The following is a 23,273-nucleotide window of genomic DNA, read 5'->3' as shown; positions in this document are numbered from 1 at the left end:
GTGGAGGCTAGAAGGGTTCTTGGAGGGAGAGATTTGCTGCTAAGAATCATCTAATTCCTCAACCTTAGTGGCTCAATGTTTCATAGGATCTGTGGGGTTCAGGTGGTGGTTCTTTTGGGATACAAGTTTAAGCAAGGACTACATGTCAAATTTAGATATTCCAGCACCCAGTCCCTACCCCACAGCTAGGAAGTCCAGGAATTCTGGGGAGTTGAAGGTGCACTGTGTCAATGACCCTGACCAGTCCTTCAGCCTGTTGCATCCATGGGTAAAATCCGCTGACACTGATTTCATCACTCTCCCTGATGCAACATTCAGTGAGACAGCTGAGACTGTGAGGTTGGGCGTGGGAGTGGGGGGTGGTCCAAATCTGGGACTGCCCCAACCCCAGTGGAGGGTCCCAGAACAATTTGGACGTCAGAATGAGGACATGGCTGACCACACAGATGGTCCTTAAAGCCTTCCCAAGAGGTTGACTCTTCTTCTCTGAGAAACTTACCCTTGATAGAGGCCTCCCTTCCCTTAGAACTATTCAAAACTTCCCAGTGAAACTTTTGATTCAAATATTATGACTCTGTGGTAAATCTACCTTTGGATAAAATGTTTCCAGCATCGGATAGGTTATCTCAGTCTGAGTGGGAAATGGTTTGCCTCTCTCTACATATCGTGTACACAAATGGAAGAAGGAAGGAGGGGAGCTCACCTCACTTGTGTTTAATGTCTGTTGTGCTTTTCCATCTCTGGCCTCATTCTGGGGGCCTAAAGGATAGAAGATGAAAGGTAAAAGAAGAAGGAAGTGGAGTGTTGGGGGATGGGATGAGAGAGACAAGGGTGAGTTGGAGGCACGGGGCTCTGCTGCTTTGTTTCACTTCCTGGTGCTTCGAGAGTTGGGTAGGAAGCAAGGTTGGTGGGGTGATTGTGGGACTGTTCTGTGGCAGGAACTACTTCCAGGACTAGATCTGACCTGGAACTGCAGTGACCCCTTGACGTCAACAGGGCCTCAACCGTTATGCAAATCACATTCACAAGACACTCCTAAGCAGGCCTTTCCAGTTGGATGCCCAGACTCCAAATCCAGTTGAAATTCCCTTACATAGTTAATAATGATGGCTAACATATATCCAACTCTCACTTTATGCCAAGTACTTGGTCTAAGCACTTTTTATGTATTAACCCATTTAATTCTCACAACAACCCAGTGAGTTGGTTGTGAGTTGTTATTATCCCTATACTACAGATGAGGAAACAGAGCTGAGTAATTTACCCAAGATCACAGAACTGAATGGCCAGAATTCCAGGACAGAAAATCTGGCTTCAGATCCTGCTTTCTCTCTTTCTCTCTTTTATTTTATTTTATTTTTTAAATGTTTATTTTTTAGAGGGGGGAGAGGGGCAGAGAGAGAGGGAGACACAGAAGCTGAAGCAGACCCCAGGCTCAGAGCTGTCAGCACAGAGCCAAACACGGGGCTTGAACTTACCAACAGGGAGATCATGACCTGAGTGGAAGCCCGATGACACTTAACCAACTGAGCCACCCAGGCACCCCAGATCCTGCTTTCTCAATCATTCCATTATATTGGACAGGACACAAACTATCTTTATAAAGTAGCTGATTTAGCCCAGGTATCTCAGGCCCAGCAATTCTCATAGGTCTGTGAAGTCTTTCTCAACCTCAATATGGAAATTTCTTAAAGTTTACAAACTGTCTAGTCTCTCAGCACCCATCTTTTCCCAGGATTTTAAATCTAGGGACCTGTGAAGTCAGATCAATTTGAGAGACCCACTGAGTTACGGTGTTTTTCTCTCCGTCTATGACTTCTGGGGGACTCTAGGACCCCTGCAAGTCTAAATTCTGGAGTCCTTTTATTACAGTGTTATTCAGCAGGCTTTATTGAGACAGAGAGAAATGCTTTAACACTGTATCCTCCGTGAGACATTCCTTCCATCAAAAAGGCCCTCTGTGTGGCCGTTAGAAACTGAGCTAAATTGCCCTGGTGACATCTCGCAACCTGGCCCCATTCCAAAACAATTAGACCCCAAGAATCGCTAAAAATAACTGTTGACGCTAAATCTGTAAGAGTTTGGGGGTAAGCAAATGTCCCAATTTGCCGTGCTCATCCCCTTCTGAGGGATAACGTCGAGCTTCAAGAGCTAGGGGAATTTGATAGCTGAGGGGTCTCGCTCCACGGGACTATTACCGGAGCATCTGGGGAGTAGATAATCACAGATGGGAGTTTCAGATGGATGCCTACAGAATCGTAGAAGAGGCAGCTAGTTGGGCCGTGTTTGGAACGTGGCTCCCGCTTCCTTTTTTCTCTCCCATGCCTGGAATTGATAGGAAATGCCGGCGAGTTTCGGGGGCAACAGGGTGAGAGGTGGCGGAGTAGCTCACAAGAGCACCGCAGGTGGAGGGGGTGGACCGGAATAGGCTGGGAATACCCAGCAATCGATTCCCAGTGCTTTACCTTGGGCATCCCTTATTCTAGAACTTCTAAAGTTACAGGGAGCATTAAAGTTCGGTTTCCAAGCGACTTCTCCAGTTTTATTCAAAGAAAGCTTAAAAGAGGAGTTACGTTTCACGACACCAAATGCGGCCAGTATCTGACACCGTTTGTCCCCATTGGCGGCCCGTAACCTTATTTTTGCCCAATACCCGCGTCACGCGTCTTCTCGCGGAGCCGTCTGTACCTGGCTCCTTCTGATTGGCTTAGGTGAGCTCCAAACCCTTCCTGATTGGAAGCTCTGACTGGGAGCCCGCCGTCCTTTCCGCGGTAGTGTTTGGTTGAGCTTCAGGCGCGGGGGAGAATTGGGGAAACTGGAATTTCCCGCGGAGCTGACGGCGCTTGCTCTCCCCCTACTCGTTTTAATTCCACGCGCTCCAAAATATCCGCCATGGAGAAATCTTGGTAATGACCCAATCCCCATAAGCATCCCAAGAACACATCTGACCCCTGCCCTAAGCCCTCCCCTCCCCTCCGCCGGGGGAGAATTCTGGGTAATTGATTTCTCTGGTTCCCCTAGAGAATTGTGGGTAACTAGCCATTTTCATCATGTCCCCCCATTCCCGCCCCAATTGTGGGTAGCTGGACATTATTATTTTTCCCTGGAGAATCCTGGGTAATATTGCAGGGGATTCTGGGAAACGACTTCTTATTCTCACCTCCCACTCCCCCCCCCCCAATCCTTAATTTTGGGAAACAAGCATTTTAGCCCCTTTCCTTAACTCCTGTCCCACAGTCGCTGCTCTTTTCACTGATGGTTCTGGGGTGAACCAGGCAAGTGGGCAGGCCTGAAGGGAGATGAAAAGGAAGTCATGTTTTAGGTTAGATAGTGGGGTGGTGGGGAGTACAGAGGGCCTAGAGGAGAAAAAGGGACAACACTTCCGCCTCTACCCTACTGCGCATCCCCTTCCTGCCTGCTTCATCTCCTGCCTGGCATTCTCACATCTCCCTGCCTCATTTCCCTTCTGCACATATAATCTAGAACACACTAAATACAAGTACCTGGGCCTACCTATCACTGACTCAGCTACCTCTTTCCCTTTACAGGCCAGGATGTCCATTCTAGGCCCACTGGTGCTATCCTGCTGAAGGCTGGGTCAGACATCTTAAAGGGCCGTTGCAAGGGAGGGTGTGACACGGGTCTAATCTGCCATCGTCGTCATGAACTTCGAGGGTCTGGACCCTGGACTGGCAGAGTATGCCCCGGCCATGCATTCTGCCCTGGACCCTGTCCTGGATGCCCACCTGAACCCAAGTCTGCTACAGAATGTGGAGCTGGATCCGGAGGGGGTGGCCTTGGAGGCTCTTCCTGTCCAGGAGTCAGTGCACATAATGGAAGGTGTCTACTCTGAATTGCACAGTGTGGTGGCTGAAGTGGGTGTGCCTGTCTCCGTCTCCCACTTTGACTTGCACGAGGAGATGCTGTGGGTGGGAAGCCACGGGGTAAGAACTGTACCCCTTTGTAAGGGCTGAAAGGAGATGTTGGAGGTATTTTATCTGGTTTTAGCCCAAGGGCAGCTGCTTTACTGGGAGCCAGAACTGAGTTGAGGTGGTGAGAGTTAGTTAGGTCTCTAAGTCAAATCAGGAGGAAGGGAGTGGAAGGAGCCATATGATCCAGGAAGAAGTTACATACGTGTTCTTTTTCAGAAGTCATCCCATTTCTACCACAATTTGCCCATTCTAAGCTTTGATTAACCTTGATAACTGTACCCATCAGTCTGTTGTGTCCAAATCCAATCTCTAATGCCTTTCTTCTGTTTCCATTTTTATAACTGTAGAATGTTTAACACATGTTTCTGCATATCTTACATGGAATCATTCTGTCTTCTTTGGCTGATTTTAATCTCTGAGAGCAGTTATCAGTGTTAACTCTTTTTTATTTTTATTTTAGAGCGCATAAGCAGGTGAGAGGGGCAGAGGGAGAGAGATCTTAAGCAGTCTCTATGCTCAGCACAGAGCCTGACATGGGCTTGATCCCACAACCCTGGGATCATGACCTGAGCCAAAATCAAGTCAGATGCTCAACTGATTGAGCCATTCAAGCACCCCAATATTAATGTTTTTTAATGTGTATCTATATCGCCAGTATGCTAGAGAGCTCAAAGATTTTGTAAGAAATAACATTCTTGGTTTATTAATTTTCCTTCCATAGGGCATGAATTGTGCTTTTTTCATTAGAAAGAATGTACTTTTTTGATAATACATTCATTTCAGTAGGTAGGGTCTACTGCTATGGTAGGCCCAGGGAATAAAACAATAAAACATAATTCTTGCCCTCAAGGAATTTACAGAACAATGAGAAAAAAAATATATATATATATATTTACATATAAACAGATAACTTCATGGTACTTTAGAAGAAACTAAACTGTTTTACTTATTAATTATGAATTTAAGATATAAACTAATTATGAGTTTAAGATATAAATTACTAAGTGCCAGTGTAAAAATATTTACTGGGTACAGAAGGGTTAGAGGCCCTCCAGAAGGAAGTGACACCTGAAGTGAGTTCTTGAGAGGTGAGTAGGAGTCAGGTGAAGAAGAGGGGAAAATGCTGTCTTGGCAAAAGCAACAGGATAAAGATTTCCAAGATACCATACAGTGTGATTACAGATTACAGGAACTATAAGCAATTAGGGTTTACTGCTCTGGAAGATAAGTCTGAAAAGTTAGACATTACTTCATTCAACTAGTGTTTTTTGAGTACCTGTTAGGTGCCACACCTTGCTCTATGGTCTAGATTGGGAATAAGCATTTAAAAAGGCAACAAAAATACATTTATAATATATTAGGTGTTTAGTATCCTTAAGGAAAATAAAGTGGAGTAAGGGGGTTAAGGTAATGAAGGGTGGGAGGTGTTGCTGTTTTAGATAATTGGTCAGGGAAAGTCTCTCTGATAATGTCACATTTGAGTAGAGACTTGGATACAGACCAGGATGTCCATTCTAAGTCGTCTAGAAGGGAGAGAGGAAGCCATGCAGATATCTGGGGGGAGAACATTCTAGAAAACCTCATATGCTGTGTTAAAAGAGCTTGGACTTGATCTTTCACACCAGTGACAGTTTTTATCCAGAATGATAAGGTTAGGTTTGCATCTTAGAATGCTGAAGTAGCAGTATAGAGTTTCATTTAAGGGGGAACATGGCAGGACTCAGTGGGATCGGCTTAGATTGTAGGTTATTGTAGCAGTTCACATAGAATATGAAAGCCTGAATGAAGCACTGTAGACATGTAGAACAGATTTGGGAAATACTTAGGAAGTAAACAAGACAAGTTACTACCAGTGACTTAGTCCTTTGGATAGATCATGGTTCCATAAAGAATACAGTTAGAAGAAGAATTGAAACGAGGTAAAATGACAAATTTAATTTAGAATGTAATGAGTTTGGGTTTTCGTGGAATATCTAAAGAGAGATGTTTAGTAGATATTTGGATATGTAAGTGTGAAGCTTGAGGCAGTGGTCTGGGCTAGAGGAGGGAGTTAGGATCCATCAGTTAGAAGACTGATGGTTAAAACCTTGAGAGAGGATGAGATTACCTAAAATGACTAGTGAGAAAATAGTGGACTGGGAATAGCCATGGTTCAAGAGTGGTCTGAAGGGAAGCACATAAAGAGGAGGTATGAGGTAAGAGGAGCGAAACCAGTAGTGAATGATGTCATAGGAGTCAAGGGGGGAATGAGTTTCACATTCTCTCTATTCCAGCCTGTGATCCACAGTGCACATTTCCCAGATGGTGGCTGGTAGAGATTAAGACTTGAATATGGAACATAAGAAAACCAGCTGGCCAGTGGAGGATCGGACTCACATCCCTGACCCGAAACTGTTCTAACCAACTGAACCATTATCTATTCAGCAAGGTCATTGTGAGGGCAAAATGAGGTAGAGTTTACAAAAGTACTTTGTGAAGCATTAAACATAAGATAGTATTTATTATCAATGCCTTTGTCACTTAGATTGGTCCCTAGCCATATGCCTTAGTTGCTGTTAGCCAGAAAGGCCAAGCAAGAATGGAGAAAAGTTGAGCAATGTCTCCAGTCCCTGACCTGTATCTGGGGTGGCCCTGCCCCTCCACTCAGGGTGTGTCTCATCTTTTTTGTCCCCCACAGGGCCATGCCACTTCATTTTTTGGCCCCGCCTTGGAGCGTTACTCATCCTTTCAGGTCAATGGCAGTGACGACATTCGACAGATCCAGAGCCTGGAAAATGGTATCCTATTTCTCACCAAGAACAACCTCAAGTATATGGCCCGTGGGGGCCTCATTATATTTGATTACCTGTAAGTGGCTTCTCAGCTCTGGACTGGGAAAGAGAGTCCCTCTTAAAATGGAAAGTCTAAAGGATTGGAAACTTTTGAGACCTTGGTCCCTTAGCCTTTCCTTTCCCCTACAGGCTGGATGAGAGTGAGGATATGCACAGTCTCCTACTGACTGACAACAGCACTCTGCTTGTTGGTGGGCTGCAGAACCACATATTGGAAATTGACCTTAATACTGTCCAGGAGACTCAGAAGGTATAAGACTGGGGAAAGAAAGACCCAGGCAGGACCTGAGGTTTTTGGGGGGTCAGGGATATGCCCAGACTGGGAACATGCCTAAGATGTATGTGCAGTCTTTCTGTTCCTTTGGTCTGTGGGAAGAATTATTCTCACTGGTTTTTCTGCTTTGTCCCCCAGTATGCAGTCGAGACGCCTGGAGTCACCATCATGAGACAGACAAATCGCTTCTTCTTCTGTGGCCACACATCTGGCAAGGTGGCTCGGTTCCATGTTTCCTCCTACCACATGGCCCTGTTTCATCAGACATGTGCTTGAGCTCTTTCTTTCCCTCAATTCTGGGGCTATAGTTGGAGGCACGGGAGGAGTGACCCGAGTTCCTACTCAGCCACGTTATACTAGACTGTCTTTCAGGCTGATGCCTTCTGTTGTAACTAGATACCTTTGAGGCAAGAGAGTAAACAAGAGTTCTCTTTGGAGTCCCTTCCAGCTCTTGGCCTCTCTTTTTGCCTGTTCTGTGCTTTAATTGCCCATATCCTAGAGCCTTAGTTCTTTTGGCAGGGGCCTCACAGGATTAGGTAGGTGGTGGGTACTTTTCCTGATAACAGTGTTGGCAGATAACGGAGTTATCTCTTCTTCAGGTTTCCCTGCGAGACCTCCGTTCTTTTAAGGTGGAGCATGAGTTTGATGCTTTCTCAGGAAGTCTGTCAGATTTTGATGTGCATGGCAACCTGCTGGCCGCCTGTGGCTTCTCCAGCCGCCTCACTGGCCTGGCCTGTGACCGTTTCCTCAAGGTGTATGATCTGCGCATGATGCGTGCCATCACACCACTTCAAGTACATGTGGATCCTGCCTTCTTGCGCTTCATCCCTACATATACTTCTCGACTTGCTATCATCTCCCAGTCAGGTAGGAAGGACTGTAGGAAGGGGTAGGAGGTTTGATGACCGAAGGAGAAGTAGACACTAGGAGTATACTCCTAGGAACCTCTTTGTTGGAGGAAATAGTAACTTCCGGTGGGCTATCAGGGTCTCACTTAGGTTTGGTCAGAGATTAGTGCTTTTATTTTCTCCCTGAGTGTGAAGAACACAGAAAAAGATAAAGGTGGAGCAGGCAGAACAATTTTACTGGGTAACAAAACTGCCTGTGGTTTATGAGAAGGCATCAGATGGTATTATTTGTATCTCTAGGCATGAATTTAGGCCCCATCTTTCCCTGATACGAGGGAAAAGGAGTGTCATAATGCTTCCTCCTCTCTTCTAGGGCAGTGCCAGTTTTGTGAGCCCACAGGCCTGGCCAACCCAGCAGACATCTTTCATGTGAATCCTGTGGGGCCTCTGCTAATGACATTTGATGTATCAGCCAGCAAGCAGGCCCTGGCCTTTGGGGATTCTGAGGGCTGTGTACACCTCTGGACTGATTCCCCTGAGCCTTCCTTCAACCCTTACTCCCGTGAGACGGAGTTTGCTTTGCCCTGTCTCGTGGACTCACTGCCTCCCCTAGACTGGAGCCAGGACCTGCTGCCTCTTTCCCTCATCCCTGTCCCGCTCACCACTGACACGCTTCTCTCTGACTGGCCTGCTGCCAACTCCGCTCCAGCTCCCAGGTTGTACCTTACATCTGGGTCAAAAGGAGGGAGGGGGAAAGGGCCAAGATACTAGGCTTCTCTGTAAGCCCTGTAGTAGTCTCCTTTCCTGATTTTTGTGTGCCTTCAGTACTTTCTTCTTTTCTGGCTCCTTGGGGGTTGGGGATTAGATAGGCAGACACCACAAACTTCAAGCCCTAGAACTGTACTACATTATAGGCGAGCACCCCCTGTGGATGCAGAGATTCTACGCACCATGAAGAAGGTGGGCTTCATTGGCTATGCACCCAACCCCCGTACCAGGCTGCGCAATCAGGTATGTTCAGAGGAGAGAGGGTCAGCCCCCAGCCCAGCCCTCTGGGATTTCTCCTGTCTTGTTTCTTTACTAGTTCTCAGCATTTTTTGCTTTTAGTTGGTCAGTAAAGGATTTTTGAGGTACCATGGTAGGTGTTAGGGAGAATTCAGAATAGAAGATAGAGTCTTTGCTATTAAGAAGTTTAGTATTTGGTTAGTGAAGATAAGACCTGTCTGTAACAAATTATTTGTTCTATTGTTAAATGCTAAAGGAATGTTATAAGCATTCACTGCCAGGGCTGTTTGGAGGGGAAATGTTACTCTGGGCCAGAGTGGTCAAGGAAGACATACTGAAAAAGGTGGATATTGAGCTGGTTAAAAATAGGTACATAGAAAGTAACATGGAAGCATATTCAAGATGAGAGATCAGTGTTAGCAAAGGTCTCAAGAAGCATAACTGCAAAAGGTGTGTCTGACCGGGACTGTGATTGGACCAGTCTGGCTGGAGTGGTGGTGAGTACTGGGAAATAGTAAGACATTGAGGTTGGAAACGACCCGGCTGTGAAGCCTTAATACCAGTGTTTAGGGAGAGAAGTGACACACTGAAATAGGCATTTTGGGAGAGTTTGTTTGGTAGCAGGATGCCGAACAGAGTGTGTGTGGAGCCACGCGTGGAAGCCATCACAGTTGTCGAGCTGTGGTGTGGTAGGGTGATGGCAGTGGGAATAAAAAGGACGCGGTGGATGCTGAAACTTCAAGAAAGTAGAAGATTCAGTGTTGGGATAAAGGTGGGGGGAAACCAAAGATAATTAAGACATCCAACAAAATTACTTCTTTTTAAAAATTCTAGATTCCTTATCGACTCAAGGAGTCAGACAGTGAATTTGACAGCTTCAGCCAGGTCACTGAGTCACCGATAGGGCGGGAAGAGGAGCTACATCTCCACATGGTCTCTAAGAAATACCGCAAGGTGCTGGGGGTTACCAAGGAAGGAGTCCTGTGGGATGTGGGGAAAGGTTCCCTGGGAAAAGGGGGTCATACTAGAAAGGATCGAAGGACTCAGTTGAGAAGCCTTCATCTACCACCTGGACTCAGGAGGGAGGTTTTGGGAAAGGTCATGACCACTGCAAAGGATTTAGGGGACTCTGAGGATACGTTCATTTTGCTCAGACTATTTCTGCCTCAGGTAACCATCAAATACTCCAAGCTAGGGCTGGAGGACTTTGACTTCAAACACTACAATAAGACCCTGTTTGCTGGATTAGAGCCCCACATCCCCAATGCCTACTGTAACTGCATGATCCAGGTAAGGATATTCCTGCAACCTGAACATGGCTGCTGCCTTTCTTTGTGTCCCCATACTCCCTGCTCTTTTTCCAGGTCTCTCCAACCAAGCCCACTTTGCCATGGCCTCCGCTACCATTCTTTCTTGCTTCACAGCCTTCAAGTCTCTTCTGTGTGCTCCATTCTTCAGTAGACTCCTGATTTGTATTCTTTATCGGCTCTCTTAACCATCCCATCTCTCTTCTCCATACTAGTTGCCTGTATCAATTCTCCTGCTCTTCCCCCCCCAGGTGCTCTATTTTCTGGAGCCCGTTCGCTGTCTTATCCAGAACCATCTTTGCCAGAAGGAGTTCTGTCTGGCATGTGAGCTGGGTTTCCTCTTCCACATGTTGGATCTTTCTCGAGGTGACCCTTGTCAGGTCAGTGTCTGGAGACCTGGGACAATAAAAGGGGAAGGGAGGTAGACAGTAGGCAGGGACACTGCTGTGCAAATGGCCACAAAAGAGAAAATTGCCCCATTCTACCAACACACTTCCTGGATTCCAGGGCAGTAATTTTCTTCGGGCATTCCGCACCATTCCTGAGGCCTCGGCCCTTGGTCTGATCCTGGCTGACTCAGATGAGGCTTCAGGCAAAGGCAATCTGGCCAGGCTTATTCAGAGGTGGAATCGCTTCATTCTCACTCAACTGCATCAGGATATGCAGGAGCTAGAAGTACCCCAGGCTTATCGAGGTGCTGGAGGCAGGTATGAAATCGGAACATGAGTATTTAAAGCCACCATGACAGTCCCCTCTGTGACTTAGAAGGTGTCCTAACTGTCTCCATGTGCATGTATTGCCTTCCCTGCCCTTAGCAGCTTTTGTTCATCGGGGGACTCTGTCATTGGGCAGCTGTTCAGCTGTGAGATGGAGAATTGCAGCCTCTGCCGCTGCGGCAGTGAGACCGTGCGAGCCTCTTCCACCCTGCTGTTCACGCTCTCCTACCCCGAGGGTAGCAACAGTGGTATACCCTGCAGCTGGGTTGGGAAGGCTCCCTCACGTGTCCCATAACATCAAGGAGAGGGTGTTGGGAGGCTAATAATGGGCAGAAGGGAGAACCTAGAGTGAAGCACCCAGTTTCCCCTCAGATAAAACCGGGAAGAACTGTGACTTTGCTCAGGTGCTGAAGCGAAGCATCTGCCTGGAGCAGAATACACAGGCCTGGTGCGACAACTGCGAGAAGTACCAGCCCACGGTGAGTCCTCCCATGTTGGGGACTTGGTGTGGTTTCATCTGGGACTAGCTATGTCAGCACCACCATCCACGGATCTATAGGGAGTGGGAGGAACCTCAGTTTGAAAATGCAGGTCCAGGTTTTACTGTTCCCATCCAGGTTTCTTTCCCATAGGCTCATTGCCATTCCTTGTTTGTTTTTTCCTCTCAGATTCAGACCCGCAACATCCGCCATCTGCCAGATATTCTTGTTATCAACTGTGAGGTGAACAGCTTGAAAGAAGCTGATTTCTGGAGAATGCAGGCTGAGGTAAGGACCAGGTCTGGAAGCAGGGTTTTAGGTGTACTTCTTAATTTTCTCTCCCTTCTCTGCTCAATATATGATTAATGTTCCTGGGCAATCAGATATTTTTTCCTTTGTGTTCAGGTTGCCTTCAAGATGGCAATAAAAAAGCATGGTGGGGAAATCTCTAAGAATAAAGAGTTTGCTTTGGCTGATTGGTAGGTACTGTCTGGGGGGTTAGTCAAAGGATTGAGCTACCCAGTGGCTCCTCTGGTCACTGGCTAGATCTCAGAATGAATTTCTAATTCTCTTATCCTGATAGGAAGGAACTAGGGAGTCCAGAGGGTGTGCTGATGTGTTCCTCCATTGAGGAGTTGAAGAATGTCTGGCTTCCTTTCTCCATTCGCATGAAGATGACCAAGAATAAAGGGCTGGATGTTTGCAATTGGACTGATGGGGATGAGATACAGGTTGTTGAACAACTGGGAAGAGAAGGGGGAATAAGGGAGAGAAGGTTGGGGCAGAAGCAGGGCAAGGGGAAGATGGAACTTAGTATAGGGAAAAGGAAGGGAATAAAGCCAAGTTATTTACCAGTTGTGGGCTTTTCCAGAGTGACTCAGTTCAGTATTGAGTCATAGATGGGCTAGGATGGAGATAACCCACCCTGGTCCCCCATCCCCGTCCCCCAAACTCCCTATCCTCTATCCCCATTCCCCTTCCTTCCCCATCCTTAAACTTAGCTTAGCAGCCTGGGTACCCCCCTCACAGTGGGGCCCAGCCAGGGCAGAGGAGGAGCATGGTGTCTTTGTGTATGACCTGATGGCTACTGTGGTACACATCCTGGACTCACGCACAGGGGGCAGCCTGGTGGCTCACATCAAAGTTGGAGAGACCTACCACCAGCGCAAGGAGGTGAGTGAGATACTACAAGGCAGGGACACCCCTGGTAGTAGCCACAATGGAGTCCCAGGTCTGTCCTTATCTTGAGTCTGAGTCAGAGTGGTCCAGCTATCACTTTATCATCTTTTTCTGTATTTCCACAGGGTGTTACCCACCAGCAGTGGTATCTCTTCAATGACTTTCTTATTGAACCTATTGATAAGGTTAGTTGTAACACATTCCATTCCCCCTTTCATCTCCCCTTTTCCTAGAATTCTCATCCTCAGTGCTCCAGAATGCCAGGCAGATTCAGGAGGGAGGGAGGGGTCCTCAAGAATAAAAAGTGTTAGCAGAACTAAAAATAGCACCTGAGTTCTGTCTTCTCTCTGGCTTGGGAAAAAGGAAAAAGGGGCATCTATATATAGACCATGAAGTGCTTTTTCTTTTATAGCATGAAGCTGTGCAGTTTGACATGAATTGGAAAGTGCCTGCTATCCTTTATTACGTCAAAAGGAATCTTAATTCCAAATACAACCTGAACAGTAAGTGGTACAGAGTAGACAGAAGGGTGTAGCAGCTTAGATTGGTCTTTTGGAAGAGATCTTGTTAAGATTAGGATAGGTAGCCAGTGTTATTATTTCCAGGGGTGATACTAAAGAGATTCCTGTTTCATCAGGCTCTAAATTTAGAACCTGGAGATCCTGAGGGTGTAGAGGGGAAGAGGTGATGGGGGGAATCTGATCAAAAGGGCTAAGGTTTTGATTTTGAGTCTAATTCTTCCCAAGTGAAACTTTCTTCTTTTGCAGATGGACTTCTTATTAGGTCCCTTTTTGGTGTCTTTAAACCCATAGTTTCCCTGTAACTTTGTTTTTCTGGATTTTCTAAGCTAAAGTCCAAAAAAGTCAAAGTCTTATTCTTTCCTCTCTGCTTTTTTGTTTCTCTTAGCATATTTCTTAGTAGTTTTCTGATTTGACCTATTCCATCTGTCTGTTCAGCAGACACAATCTTCTTATTCACATGCTTTGATTATTGAGAGATCACAGTGTAGACCCAGTCTCTGGTCAGCCATCCTGGGTTTCCCTCCCCTGGTTACTTCCTTATCACTAGCCATCTGTCTTCTGGATTTTCCCTTCCAGTCAAGAACCCTATTGAGGCAAGTGTCCTGCTGGCTGAAGCCTCACTAGCACGGAAGCAGCGAAAAACACATACTACCTTTATTCCACTGATGCTGAATGAGATGCCGCAGGTTGGGGACCTGGTGGGCCTGGATGCTGAGTTTGTCACTCTTAATGAGGTAACCAAGACCAAAAGGGTGTGGTGTTGGCACAGAACTCTGGAGATATTAGGCATCGCAAGCTATTCTCTGATTTCCTTATCAACTCTTCTCCTATAGGAGGAAGCAGAGTTACGCAGTGATGGCACCAAGTCTACCATCAAACCAAGCCAGATGTCAGTAGCAAGGATTACTTGTGTTCGAGGCCAGGGACCCAATGAGGGTATCCCCTTCATTGATGACTACATCTCTACCCAGGAGCAGGTACTAGGATATGGAGGTACAAGTGAGACAGACCTTGTGCTTATGTAGAGTGCTCTAGAACCCAGGGAAGAGTAGCAGGGAGAGACTCTGCACCTCACTTCGTGAGCAACTTCTCCTTTTCTCTATGCCTAGGTGGTGGATTACTTGACTCAGTACTCGGGGATTAAGCCAGGAGACCTAGATGCCAAGATTTCCTCTAAGCACCTCACAACTCTCAAGTCTACCTACTTAAAGCTTCGTTTTCTTATAGACATTGGAGTCAAGTTTGTGGGTCATGGTCTGCAGAAGGACTTCCGGGTCATCAACCTCATGGTTCGGGCAGGGCTGTTTTTAAGAGTTTCCGTTGAATATGGGCCCTTTAGGGTATACATTGTGCTTTTGGAGAATGAGAAGTTATGGATCACCTACCCTCAGTCTCCCACTCTTTTATCTCTGCCAGGTGCCCAAGGACCAAGTCCTTGACACTGTCTATCTCTTTCACATGCCCCGAAAACGAATGATTTCCCTGCGGTTCCTTGCTTGGTACTTCCTAGGTGAGTTGGTGTACCTTGTAGGCCCTTATGGTGCTCATTAAGAGCAGGAAAAAGTGTTGGAATGAGGGGAGTAGGGAGGACCCTTAGTGGTGAGAGTTATGAATGGATTTAAGTAACTTCAGTATCCTGCTGCACTAGGAATGGTGTTTGGCTTTTTCCCTTACGGGTAGTCAAGTTTTTTTTTAATTGGTTATTGGGAGTAGGGGATGTGAGTATGGGACGTATTCTTACCTTCCTTTGCTAGGTTCCAAACTATTCCACCTCTAATTCCCTCAGACCTGAAGATTCAAGGGGAAACCCATGACAGTATTGAGGATGCCCGTACAGCCCTTCAGCTCTACCGAAAGTATCTGGAGCTAAGCAAAAATGGCACGGAGCCTGAATCCTTCCACAAAGTGCTCAAGGGTCTTTATGAGAAGGGCCGAAAGATGGACTGGAAGGTTCCTGAGCCTGAGGGTCAGACGAGTCCCAAGAGTAAGGCCTGGGATGGGACAAGGGAAAGTGGACAGGGTGGGTTTTGATTGCATATGTGAAGATTATACTCATGATAATAATAATGATGATGGTGATGTTAACAATTGTACCAACTCTACCTTACATTTGTAAAGCACTCAGTGGTTTACAAAGCATTTAATCCTCCCAACATTCAGTGAAATAGATTGTATTCTTGAAAGTCTGCACTGATCCTAACCTCCTCCTGCCTAATTCTAAAATGTTTGGGGCAGGTTTGCCCTCTTTTCCTTCATAAGAAGTATTCCAGGCACTTTTTCTCCACTCACCTTAAGAGTCAATGCTCTTGATTTTGTCTCTGACAGATGCAGCTGTCTTCTCCTCAGTGTTGGCGCTCTGACCTCATCCTCTCCCAGTGAACTACTCCTCTCCCTTCAGTGTTCTGTGCCCCAGAACTGGGAGATGGCTTCCCAAGTTGGCTAGTCCTCGCCCGCTTCCAGAATTGGACCTGCTCAGGGTCTACAGATGGTGCTATTAATAGAACTGGAATGCAGCAGAGTTGCTGTAAAGGGAAGAGGTGCCAGATTCCTTTTTCATTCTTTGCAAAATAGCGGGCCAGAAACAGAGTCTAGAATTGACCCAAATGGAAAGAAATTGATATTCTCAATAAATATCCTGGGTAATTAATATCCAGGCAAAAAAACGCTCCTGGAACCAGTACGGAACCAGTACTCTCAGTTCCTAGTTGGCTAAGGACTGAAGTCCTGGTTAGTGATAGGATACAACAGTAGCTCAAGAGAGCTCAAGTCTCTGACTGCTTGAGAGATGCCTGGATGGACCAGGACATCGAATATTGGTGGCCCTAGCAAACCAGTGTTGCCAACACCATCATTGCCAAAAGGGCCTTTGGGTCCTAGACACAGCTTGACTGCTGTCTTCACTCCTGCTGACAGCTGAGAAGCATCTGTCTTCCATCCACTCTCCTGTCCCAAGTTTTGTTATTTTTTAAAGTTTTGTTTTAAAATGCATGTTTTATAAAATAAAAAAAAAAAAAAAAAGTATTACTGGCTTGTCATCTATGTCACTAGAGACCTGCAAGTGTGGGATGCTCTGACTTAAGCTCTCCTCTCCTTTCTTTGTGTTGGCTTTCTATAACAACTGGAAAAAAACAAGCGTTCAAATTTCCACCTAGAAATGAAGGTGAAGCTCTGGAGTCCAAAGTTAAGGTTATTGGAGGAATATAGTTATGTCTTTGCTGGACAGTTATTTTTAGCTCTTTGCTATGGCTGCCTACTACCTTAAGACCAGATTCTTGTAAGATGCACAGTATGGTTTCCTCGGAAAAGGAAAGTTGGGGAAACTGACAAACTGCAGGTCTTAGGTTATCTGAAGACTTGTAGCTACTAACAGGATCTGTGAAGTGCTGCGGTGCTTCCTGGGAGATGTAGTTTGCGGGGTATTGAAACCAGGGCTTCTCACGGGCTAGCAGGGTACCTTTCTTTTGGAAGGTCCTAGCCCACCTAGACTGGCACACCCACGTGCCTCTGACCGCGTCCTTACGCCAAACGGCTCTGTCCTTGCTTCAGGCCACTCCTATTCTTCGGCTGACCCCTGGTGGTCACGTGGAGCTGCTCGCCACGCAAGTCTGGGTCCTTCTGCGATCCACCGGGGTCCTCGCAGCTTGGAAGCCGCTCCGGAGCTGCCTGTTCGCGCGAGAGTTTGGAGGGGCGGGTTTGGGGTCGGTCTCCGGTGTAGGGCTCGCACGGCAGCGCTTCGGAGCCGTGCGTAGACGGCCGCTTAGAGTGCGGGGAGCTGGGTCAGGCAGTCGCTGGGTCACCCTTGCCTGGAAAGTGGCGGAGCGCTCTGGAGAAGCCTGGACAGCCTCGCTCCCCCGCAGCCAGGTGCTACGGTCGGGAGTAAAGTGAGAGTCCGGCCGTCTTCGAGCGCCTGGGCCACGGCGGCGGCCCTGGGAGCAGAGGTGGGACGGATGCGAGTGGCACTGAGGGTCTGGAATGGACTGGAGCGAAGGCAATGGCGGCGTCCTCAGAAAGGGGGCTGGTCCGCACGGGAAAGCTATAGGCTGGAGGTGGGGATGCAGTAATCGAAGGTGGTGGGTCCAAATAGGCCCCAGGTATAGAGTGTTCTTCTGCCCACCACCTTTCTGCCTCCTGGCCTGAATCAGCTGCTTGCCTTGCCGGCAGCTTCTCTGTGCCTTCGTCCTCAGTTAATCGCCAACCTCCGTTCCGCAGCTGCCACATAGCCCTGTGAGCCCTAGGCAGCCAACGCTTAAGTACCAACATCTGGGGCCTCACCTGTCGACGTAGTGTCTGGGACTGAGCCCCAAGTCCCTCGCTCGCGCTCTCACTCACCGCGGGGGGGGGGGGGGGGGGGGGGGAAGGTTGGGGGTGGAATCCGGGTCCTCAAGCGCTGGAACAGAGGAGCTCCTTTGTGTCCTGGCCATTTCCTGAAAGGTAGAGCCAGAGTCACACTGAGGCCTTTGTAGGGTGGGGTGGGGGTAATGTAGGATTCGGGGTGGGGGTAATGGAGCCGAATCCTCACACCTATGCTCTATTCCACCCTTAACTCAGGTGGAGCAACCCCATTACTCTAAAGATGAAAGGCTGGGGTTGGCTGGCCCTGCTTCTGGGGGCCCTGCTGGGAACTGCCTGGGCTCGGAGGAGCCAGGATCTACATTGTGGAGGTAAGAGCACAAAGAGAAATGAGAGGAAGGAGGGTGGGGAAGACAGAGCCTTGGGAGAGCATGAGATACAGGGTCTGGGAGAAGAATGAATGGAAATCCCTGGGTTAATTTCCTTTCTCCCCTTCTTCCTCCTTCCTCTCCCCTCACACCAGCTTGCAGGGCTCTGGTGGATGAACTAGAGTGGGAAATCGCCCAGGTGGATCCCAAGAAGACCATTCAGATGGGCTCTTTCCGAATCAATCCAGATGGCAGCCAGTCAGTGGTGGAGGTAACTGTTACTGTTCCCCCAAATAAAGTAGCTCACTCTGAATTTGAATGAGAACTCAACTGACTAAGAAGGACCTTGGTTTAATAGATATTGACCCAGAAAGGTATCTAAAATATTGGGCTATCACATTTGTAAGAGGCTGGAGGCTTATACCCTATGTGCTTCCTGGCTCCAAACCTTAATATTATTTCTGCTGTAGTTATTAGTAGACAGGGAACCCTGATCAGCCCCCTCCTCCACATCCGTAATTCATGTCACTCATGTTTTTTTATAGTTTTTTTTTTTTACGTTTATTTATTTTTGAGACAGAGAGAGACAGAGCACGAATGGGGGAGGGTCAGAGAGAGGGAGACACAGAATCTGAAACAGGCTCCAGGCTCCGAGCTGTCAGCACAGAGCCCAACGCGGGGCTCGAACTCACGGACCGTGAGATAGTGACCTGAGCTGAAATCGGCCGCTTAACCGACTGAGCCACCCAGGCGCCCCACTCATGTTTTCACTATGGCATGATTATATACGTACAAAAGAGAAAAAGAAGGCCATATCCCTGTATGTAGGAAATTTATACTTGAGTAGAAAACATAACATATACGCAAAGCTATATCTAGTGGAGAGTATACAAAGAAAAGTTAAGGTTATGATGTTTGTGAGATGCTTTATAATTATTATCCTCAAAGCCTACACTACCTCTCTTATGCTCCTATTGAGGACAGGTATTAATCTCATTTAATACAAATAAATAAAATCATTAGCTTACACCCATAAGAATTAAGGGAGTTCAAAGGAAAGGAACACATAGTCAACTAGGATTTATCAAAGAGGTCTCTGTTTATCTATAATTTGGAGGTAATGACACCTGTTTTATTTCTTAGAAATGTGAAATGAGGTAAAATAAGATCATATATTTGAAAGCACTTTGGAACCATACGAATAAGCTGTACTGTTTTTAATTAGGGAGGGCTTTTTCGAATAAGTTAGTTGAACTAGATTTGGAAGGAAGAGTAAGGATATAAATTACTAATGTGCAGAGGTGGAAGAATATGAACCAAGGCTGAGGACATTTCTAGGTGCCTTATGCTCGATCAGAGGCCCACCTCACAGAGCTGCTAGAGGAGGTATGTGACCGGATGAAGGAGTATGGGGAACAAATTGACCCTTCCACCCACCGCAAGAACTACGTACGTGTAGTGGGCCGGAATGGAGAATCCAATGAACTGGACCTACAGGGCATCCGAATTGATTCAGACATCAGTGGCACTCTCAAGTTTGCGGTGAGCTTTGGGAATGGGTAGCTGGTTTTTGAAAATTAGGGGAGTTATTGGACAGCCCAAGCGGAAAGCTATGTTAATGTCCTTCTCCTCTCTGGAGGTGGAGGCAAAAGGCCTCTTCTTGCTGCCCTCTCTCATTCATTTCTCCCTTGGGTTGACAGTGTGAGAGCATTGTGGAGGAATATGAGGATGAACTCATTGAATTCTTTTCCCGAGAGGCTGACAATGTTAAAGACAAACTTTGTAGTAAGCGAACAGGTAAACTACTCCCACTTTACTGCCTGTCCTCACAGCCCGTTAGAACCTGGCACATTCCTTAGCATGTTCCTCTACCTCCTATCCCCCATCCTCTGATAATAGCTCAAGAATTAACTTCCATTACCTATGACTTAGAGACTTGGGTTGTTCCTCTCTATTCTCTTCCTGTCAGCTTTCAGAATTTGTGGCTCCCTCACCTGAGATCCTAGTGAAAGGATAGTGGGAATGTTTTGTCATCTAAAAGGATATGCTCTAAAAAATGGTGGTTGGTGTGTGTGCCAGTTTGGTTTGGGGCATTTTCTTGATAGTGACATATATCAGTATGAGAGTGGCATTTTCCTTCAAACTTTTATGTGCTATTTGCAGATCTATGTGACCATGCCCTGCACATATCGCATGATGAGCTATGAACCACTGGAGCGGCCCAGACTGACAGGCTTGATGGATCACCCCCAGGAGGGGAAGAGGGTGGCAATGCCTTTTATATTATGTTTTTATTGAAATGAACTGAAAAATTGTGAAACCAAAAGTATGAACTGTGTTGTCTTTTCATATCCAGAATCAACCCTTACGTTAAGCTTGAAGATAGGGGATTCCAGACAGGAAAGAAAAGGGAAGGAAGTGCTTTGGAAATGGTGTAGCATGAAGGTAGGAGGAGCCTGAGGCTTTCATTCTTTTGCCATCTGAGATTCCTGCTGGACTCAAAACTAGATAAGCATTTATTTGGTGCCTACTCAATACCATGTGTTTAGAGTCTAATTGTGGAGAGAAGAGGAACCTCTGTGAATAAGCAAGGGAACATAGGTAAGTGTATGGTAGTATGGGATTCTAAAAATGACTTGTATTTATACTGATGAAACATAAAGTTTAAGACAGCTTGGTCTTGAAGGAAATCATGGATATGCATTATTCTTCCCTCCCTGCCCTTCCAGATGGAGGGATCAGCAATAGCAGACAGGAAGTGGAAATAGATGGGGTCAACTCATCTGAAAAGTAAGGGCTTTATAAGATAGGGAGAGATGAGGTAAGGGATGTTATTTAATGAAGGCCCTTGCTTGCTGGTCTAAGCTTTTAGATTTGAACCTGTAGCACTAAAGTATACCTTTTTCATCTCCATCTGTCAGTCTGGACTGTTAAGTCTGTCCCCACTTTCTATGTGTAGAGATTCTGTACTGGGGCATAGGGATGGAAACCTAAAGGATACCTTCTTTGAGGAGCTTCTTAAACACCTTGATCCAGAGGTATGTCTATCTCAGGGTTTGGAATGGAACACTTCTATCCCAGGAATACCTCAGGGAAAGAATAACTGAATAAACATTTTGAAGACTTTTTAAATTAAGCATTTTAGAATCTAAAGGGAACTTGGAGGTCATATAGTTCATCTCTGCCCATTTTACAGATGAAGAAACTGAGGCCTAGAGATACCACAGGTCCTGAAGGTCTGTATTTAGTGGCAAAATTGGATCAAGAGGCTAATGTTCCGTACTGTCAATATGATCTAATATAGCTGTAAAGTAACTTCTGTTTTAAGTCTTTTTTTTCTCTTAATACCCTGTACACACAAAGCGAATGTGTTCAACAAGGCTTTCATGTCACAAATCCCTGAGAAATCTAACACATGAACTAGTTCAGAGCAAGTATCCTGATATTAGTTGACAACTCAGGTTCTAGTGTTAATTCCTTCTTCTCTCATCAGCCATAAGAAATGCGGTATCCTGTCAAGTCTGTTTTCCAGACCAGCTGTTACTATTTTTTCTTCTGTGATGCACGTGAATAATGTTCACATTCTTCATACCCCTGTGAGTATACCCAGGATTCTGTCCATTGCCTGCTTCCTGTCTAAAAACTTAACTCTTCCATCAGAGAGCTTATCACAAGTGCGGAAGTACTCTTATAGGGAACTCAAAATTGTTTTAATGTACAAAATAGCAAATAATTCACAAGCTTTAATAAAGTAATGTTAGTTGGTAATAAATTACTTGTGATACACCTCACTAGTCTGTCAAGGTACAGCTGTTAAGAACTCTCCAGCTCAACAGTCTTTGCCATTGCTACACAGGGGTGTGTCCTACATAGGGAAGAGTGGACATTATCCTCCTTGACTTGATCCTCAGAAGGTTAGGAGGATACTCTTTGCACATCTCTTTATTCATGTCACGAGTTACCACAAGGAATCCATGAATTTATCTGAATGTTTCTGGAGGCTCCCTACAACAAATGATTCTAGTCCAGTATTTTGGTAGATCAAATGCTAACCTTGCATATCTGGTTACACCTTAAGCTTTAGATGCCTTCTAAATGAGTTTATCAGTAAAATGTTAGAACTGAAAGAAACATTCTCAGAAACAGTTTTCAATAATATCTGGATGTGAGTAGGAGATTTATCATGTGAAAACCCAGTCCTTTAAAAATAAATTTTAGAGGGGCTCCTGGGTGGCTCAGTCGGTTAAGCGTCTGACTTCGGCTCAGGTCACGATCTCACGGTCCGTGAGTTCGAGCCCCGCGTCGGGCTCTGTGCTGACAGCTCAGAGCCTGGAGCCTGCTTCAGATTCTGTGTCTCCCTCTCTCTCTGACCCTCCCCCGTTCATGCTCTGTCTCTGTCCCAAAAATAAATAAACATTAAAAAAAATTAAAAAATAAATTTTAGAGAATTTTTATGCTGTTAAAAAGGATTCAGAGCAAGGACAAGAATCCTTTAAATACAGGACAGGGATGAATAGCCAGGGCAAAGGAACTAGTTTATGTTGAATACTCCTATAACAAGCACATACACCTTACTTAATCTCTACAATTCTAAGAAATAGATGTTGCTCCCATTTTTACAGATGAAGAAACTAAGTTCAAAGAGATTGTGTCTTAGGGAATCAAGACTTCAACCTTAGCAATTGTCTTATCCCTAGGCCAATGGGTCTTTCTATCTCATTCCTATAGTGGAGTCTCCATGTAGTTCCTGGTGGCTGTGTACACTAGTACTTTTGCTTGAAACTACCATGCCCTCTGACTCTAATAATCAATAATGAAAAAGCACTGGGCAGGGGGGAGGGAGTGAAAAAGCATTATATCCTCCTTTCAGACTGATTATATTTTTCTAGACTGATTGTACTAAGAAACCCATTCTACCCCACCAGTCATTTTAGGTGTTAAGTGTTTGTCTCTCCTGCCTTTATATATTCTGGGAGGGTCACCAATTTATCATGTATTTCAGGTATGGATGTACAAACATTTTATAGTTGAGTAAGATTATTCCTTATTTTAGAAAATATTTAAAATACAGAACACACTGAGTTGATGTGCCCAGAAGACCATTAACAGTGATTCAGAAGTCCCCTTCCTGAGTTACAGCTGATAATTCATAGTCATCACCATATAAACAGTACAGCTTAGTAGTTAAGGTACAGCTTCTGGGCAATTACAAGCTATGGTCCTGAGCAGAATACTTTATCTAACCTTGGTTTCCTCCTCTGTATACTAACTAATGTTAGAGATACTAACATTACCTACATCCTTTAGAGTTTTTGTGAGGATTAATTAAGATAGTGCATGTACCACATTTAGATAGTACCTGGAAATTATGAGTATTCAATAAATTTTAGTTACCTATTAAATACAGGAGTTTGATCTACTGATGCAGGCCTTTTCAGTTGAAGCTTAGGCTGCATTTTCCCACTTACCCTTAGCCACCAGGGGGCACCATCACCTCTGTCCATTTTAAAGAGGTCCTCCCAA

The 23,273-nt window shown here is 45.8% G+C and overlaps 3 protein-coding genes across 7 annotated transcripts in view; all 3 read left to right on the top strand.

Annotated features, from left to right (window-relative positions):
* The first annotated feature begins 2,553 nt into the window (after positions 1-2,553).
* PAN2 (poly(A) specific ribonuclease subunit PAN2) lies at positions 2,554-15,507 on the top strand. 5 transcript variants are annotated; one of them, XM_049627345.1, is made up of 26 exons: positions 2,648-2,906; positions 3,549-3,944; positions 6,610-6,779; positions 6,893-7,013; positions 7,176-7,253; positions 7,637-7,904; positions 8,259-8,601; positions 8,800-8,896; positions 9,725-9,844; positions 10,061-10,180; positions 10,449-10,577; positions 10,705-10,904; positions 11,016-11,149; positions 11,286-11,392; positions 11,582-11,680; positions 11,798-11,871; positions 11,976-12,123; positions 12,422-12,565; positions 12,697-12,756; positions 12,984-13,074; positions 13,669-13,826; positions 13,926-14,069; positions 14,202-14,381; positions 14,509-14,602; positions 14,879-15,076; positions 15,418-15,507. In XM_049627345.1, the coding sequence occupies exons 2-26, from the start codon at positions 3,663-3,665 to the stop codon at positions 15,450-15,452; spliced, it is 3,594 nt and encodes a 1,197-aa protein (XP_049483302.1). In that variant the 5' UTR covers positions 2,648-2,906; positions 3,549-3,662; the 3' UTR covers positions 15,453-15,507. The 5 variants fall into 5 exon arrangements, 4 of the variants coding, with proteins under 4 accessions (XP_049483300.1, XP_049483299.1, XP_049483302.1 ...); XM_049627344.1 differs by having other exon boundaries at positions 2,666-2,906; positions 11,013-11,149; XM_049627343.1 differs by having other exon boundaries at positions 2,644-2,906; positions 9,725-10,180.
* A 2,143-nt stretch (positions 15,508-17,650) lies between these two features.
* On the top strand, positions 17,651-20,076 carry CNPY2 (canopy FGF signaling regulator 2). The gene is made up of 5 exons (XM_049627388.1): positions 17,651-17,753; positions 17,906-18,021; positions 19,089-19,292; positions 19,451-19,547; positions 19,914-20,076. Exons 1-5 carry the CDS (start codon positions 17,666-17,668, stop codon positions 19,955-19,957), a joined length of 549 nt encoding a protein of 182 aa, XP_049483345.1. The 5' UTR covers positions 17,651-17,665; the 3' UTR covers positions 19,958-20,076.
* A 1,114-nt stretch (positions 20,077-21,190) lies between these two features.
* CS (citrate synthase) overlaps positions 21,191-23,273 on the top strand; it is a 31,855-nt gene continuing 29,772 nt past the window's right edge. The window contains exon 1 of the mRNA XM_049627361.1: positions 21,191-21,346. Coding sequence (XP_049483318.1) covers positions 21,311-21,346 — 36 coding nt within the window. The 5' untranslated portion in view covers positions 21,191-21,310. The remainder of the gene's footprint in view (positions 21,347-23,273) is intronic.

Source organism: Panthera uncia, chromosome B4 (genome assembly GCF_023721935.1).
Source record: "Panthera uncia isolate 11264 chromosome B4, Puncia_PCG_1.0, whole genome shotgun sequence".
Classification (NCBI taxonomy): domain Eukaryota; kingdom Metazoa; phylum Chordata; class Mammalia; order Carnivora; family Felidae; genus Panthera; species Panthera uncia.
The sequence above is the reverse complement of the archived record's forward strand: the minus strand, read 5'-3'. Positions and strand labels throughout refer to the sequence as shown.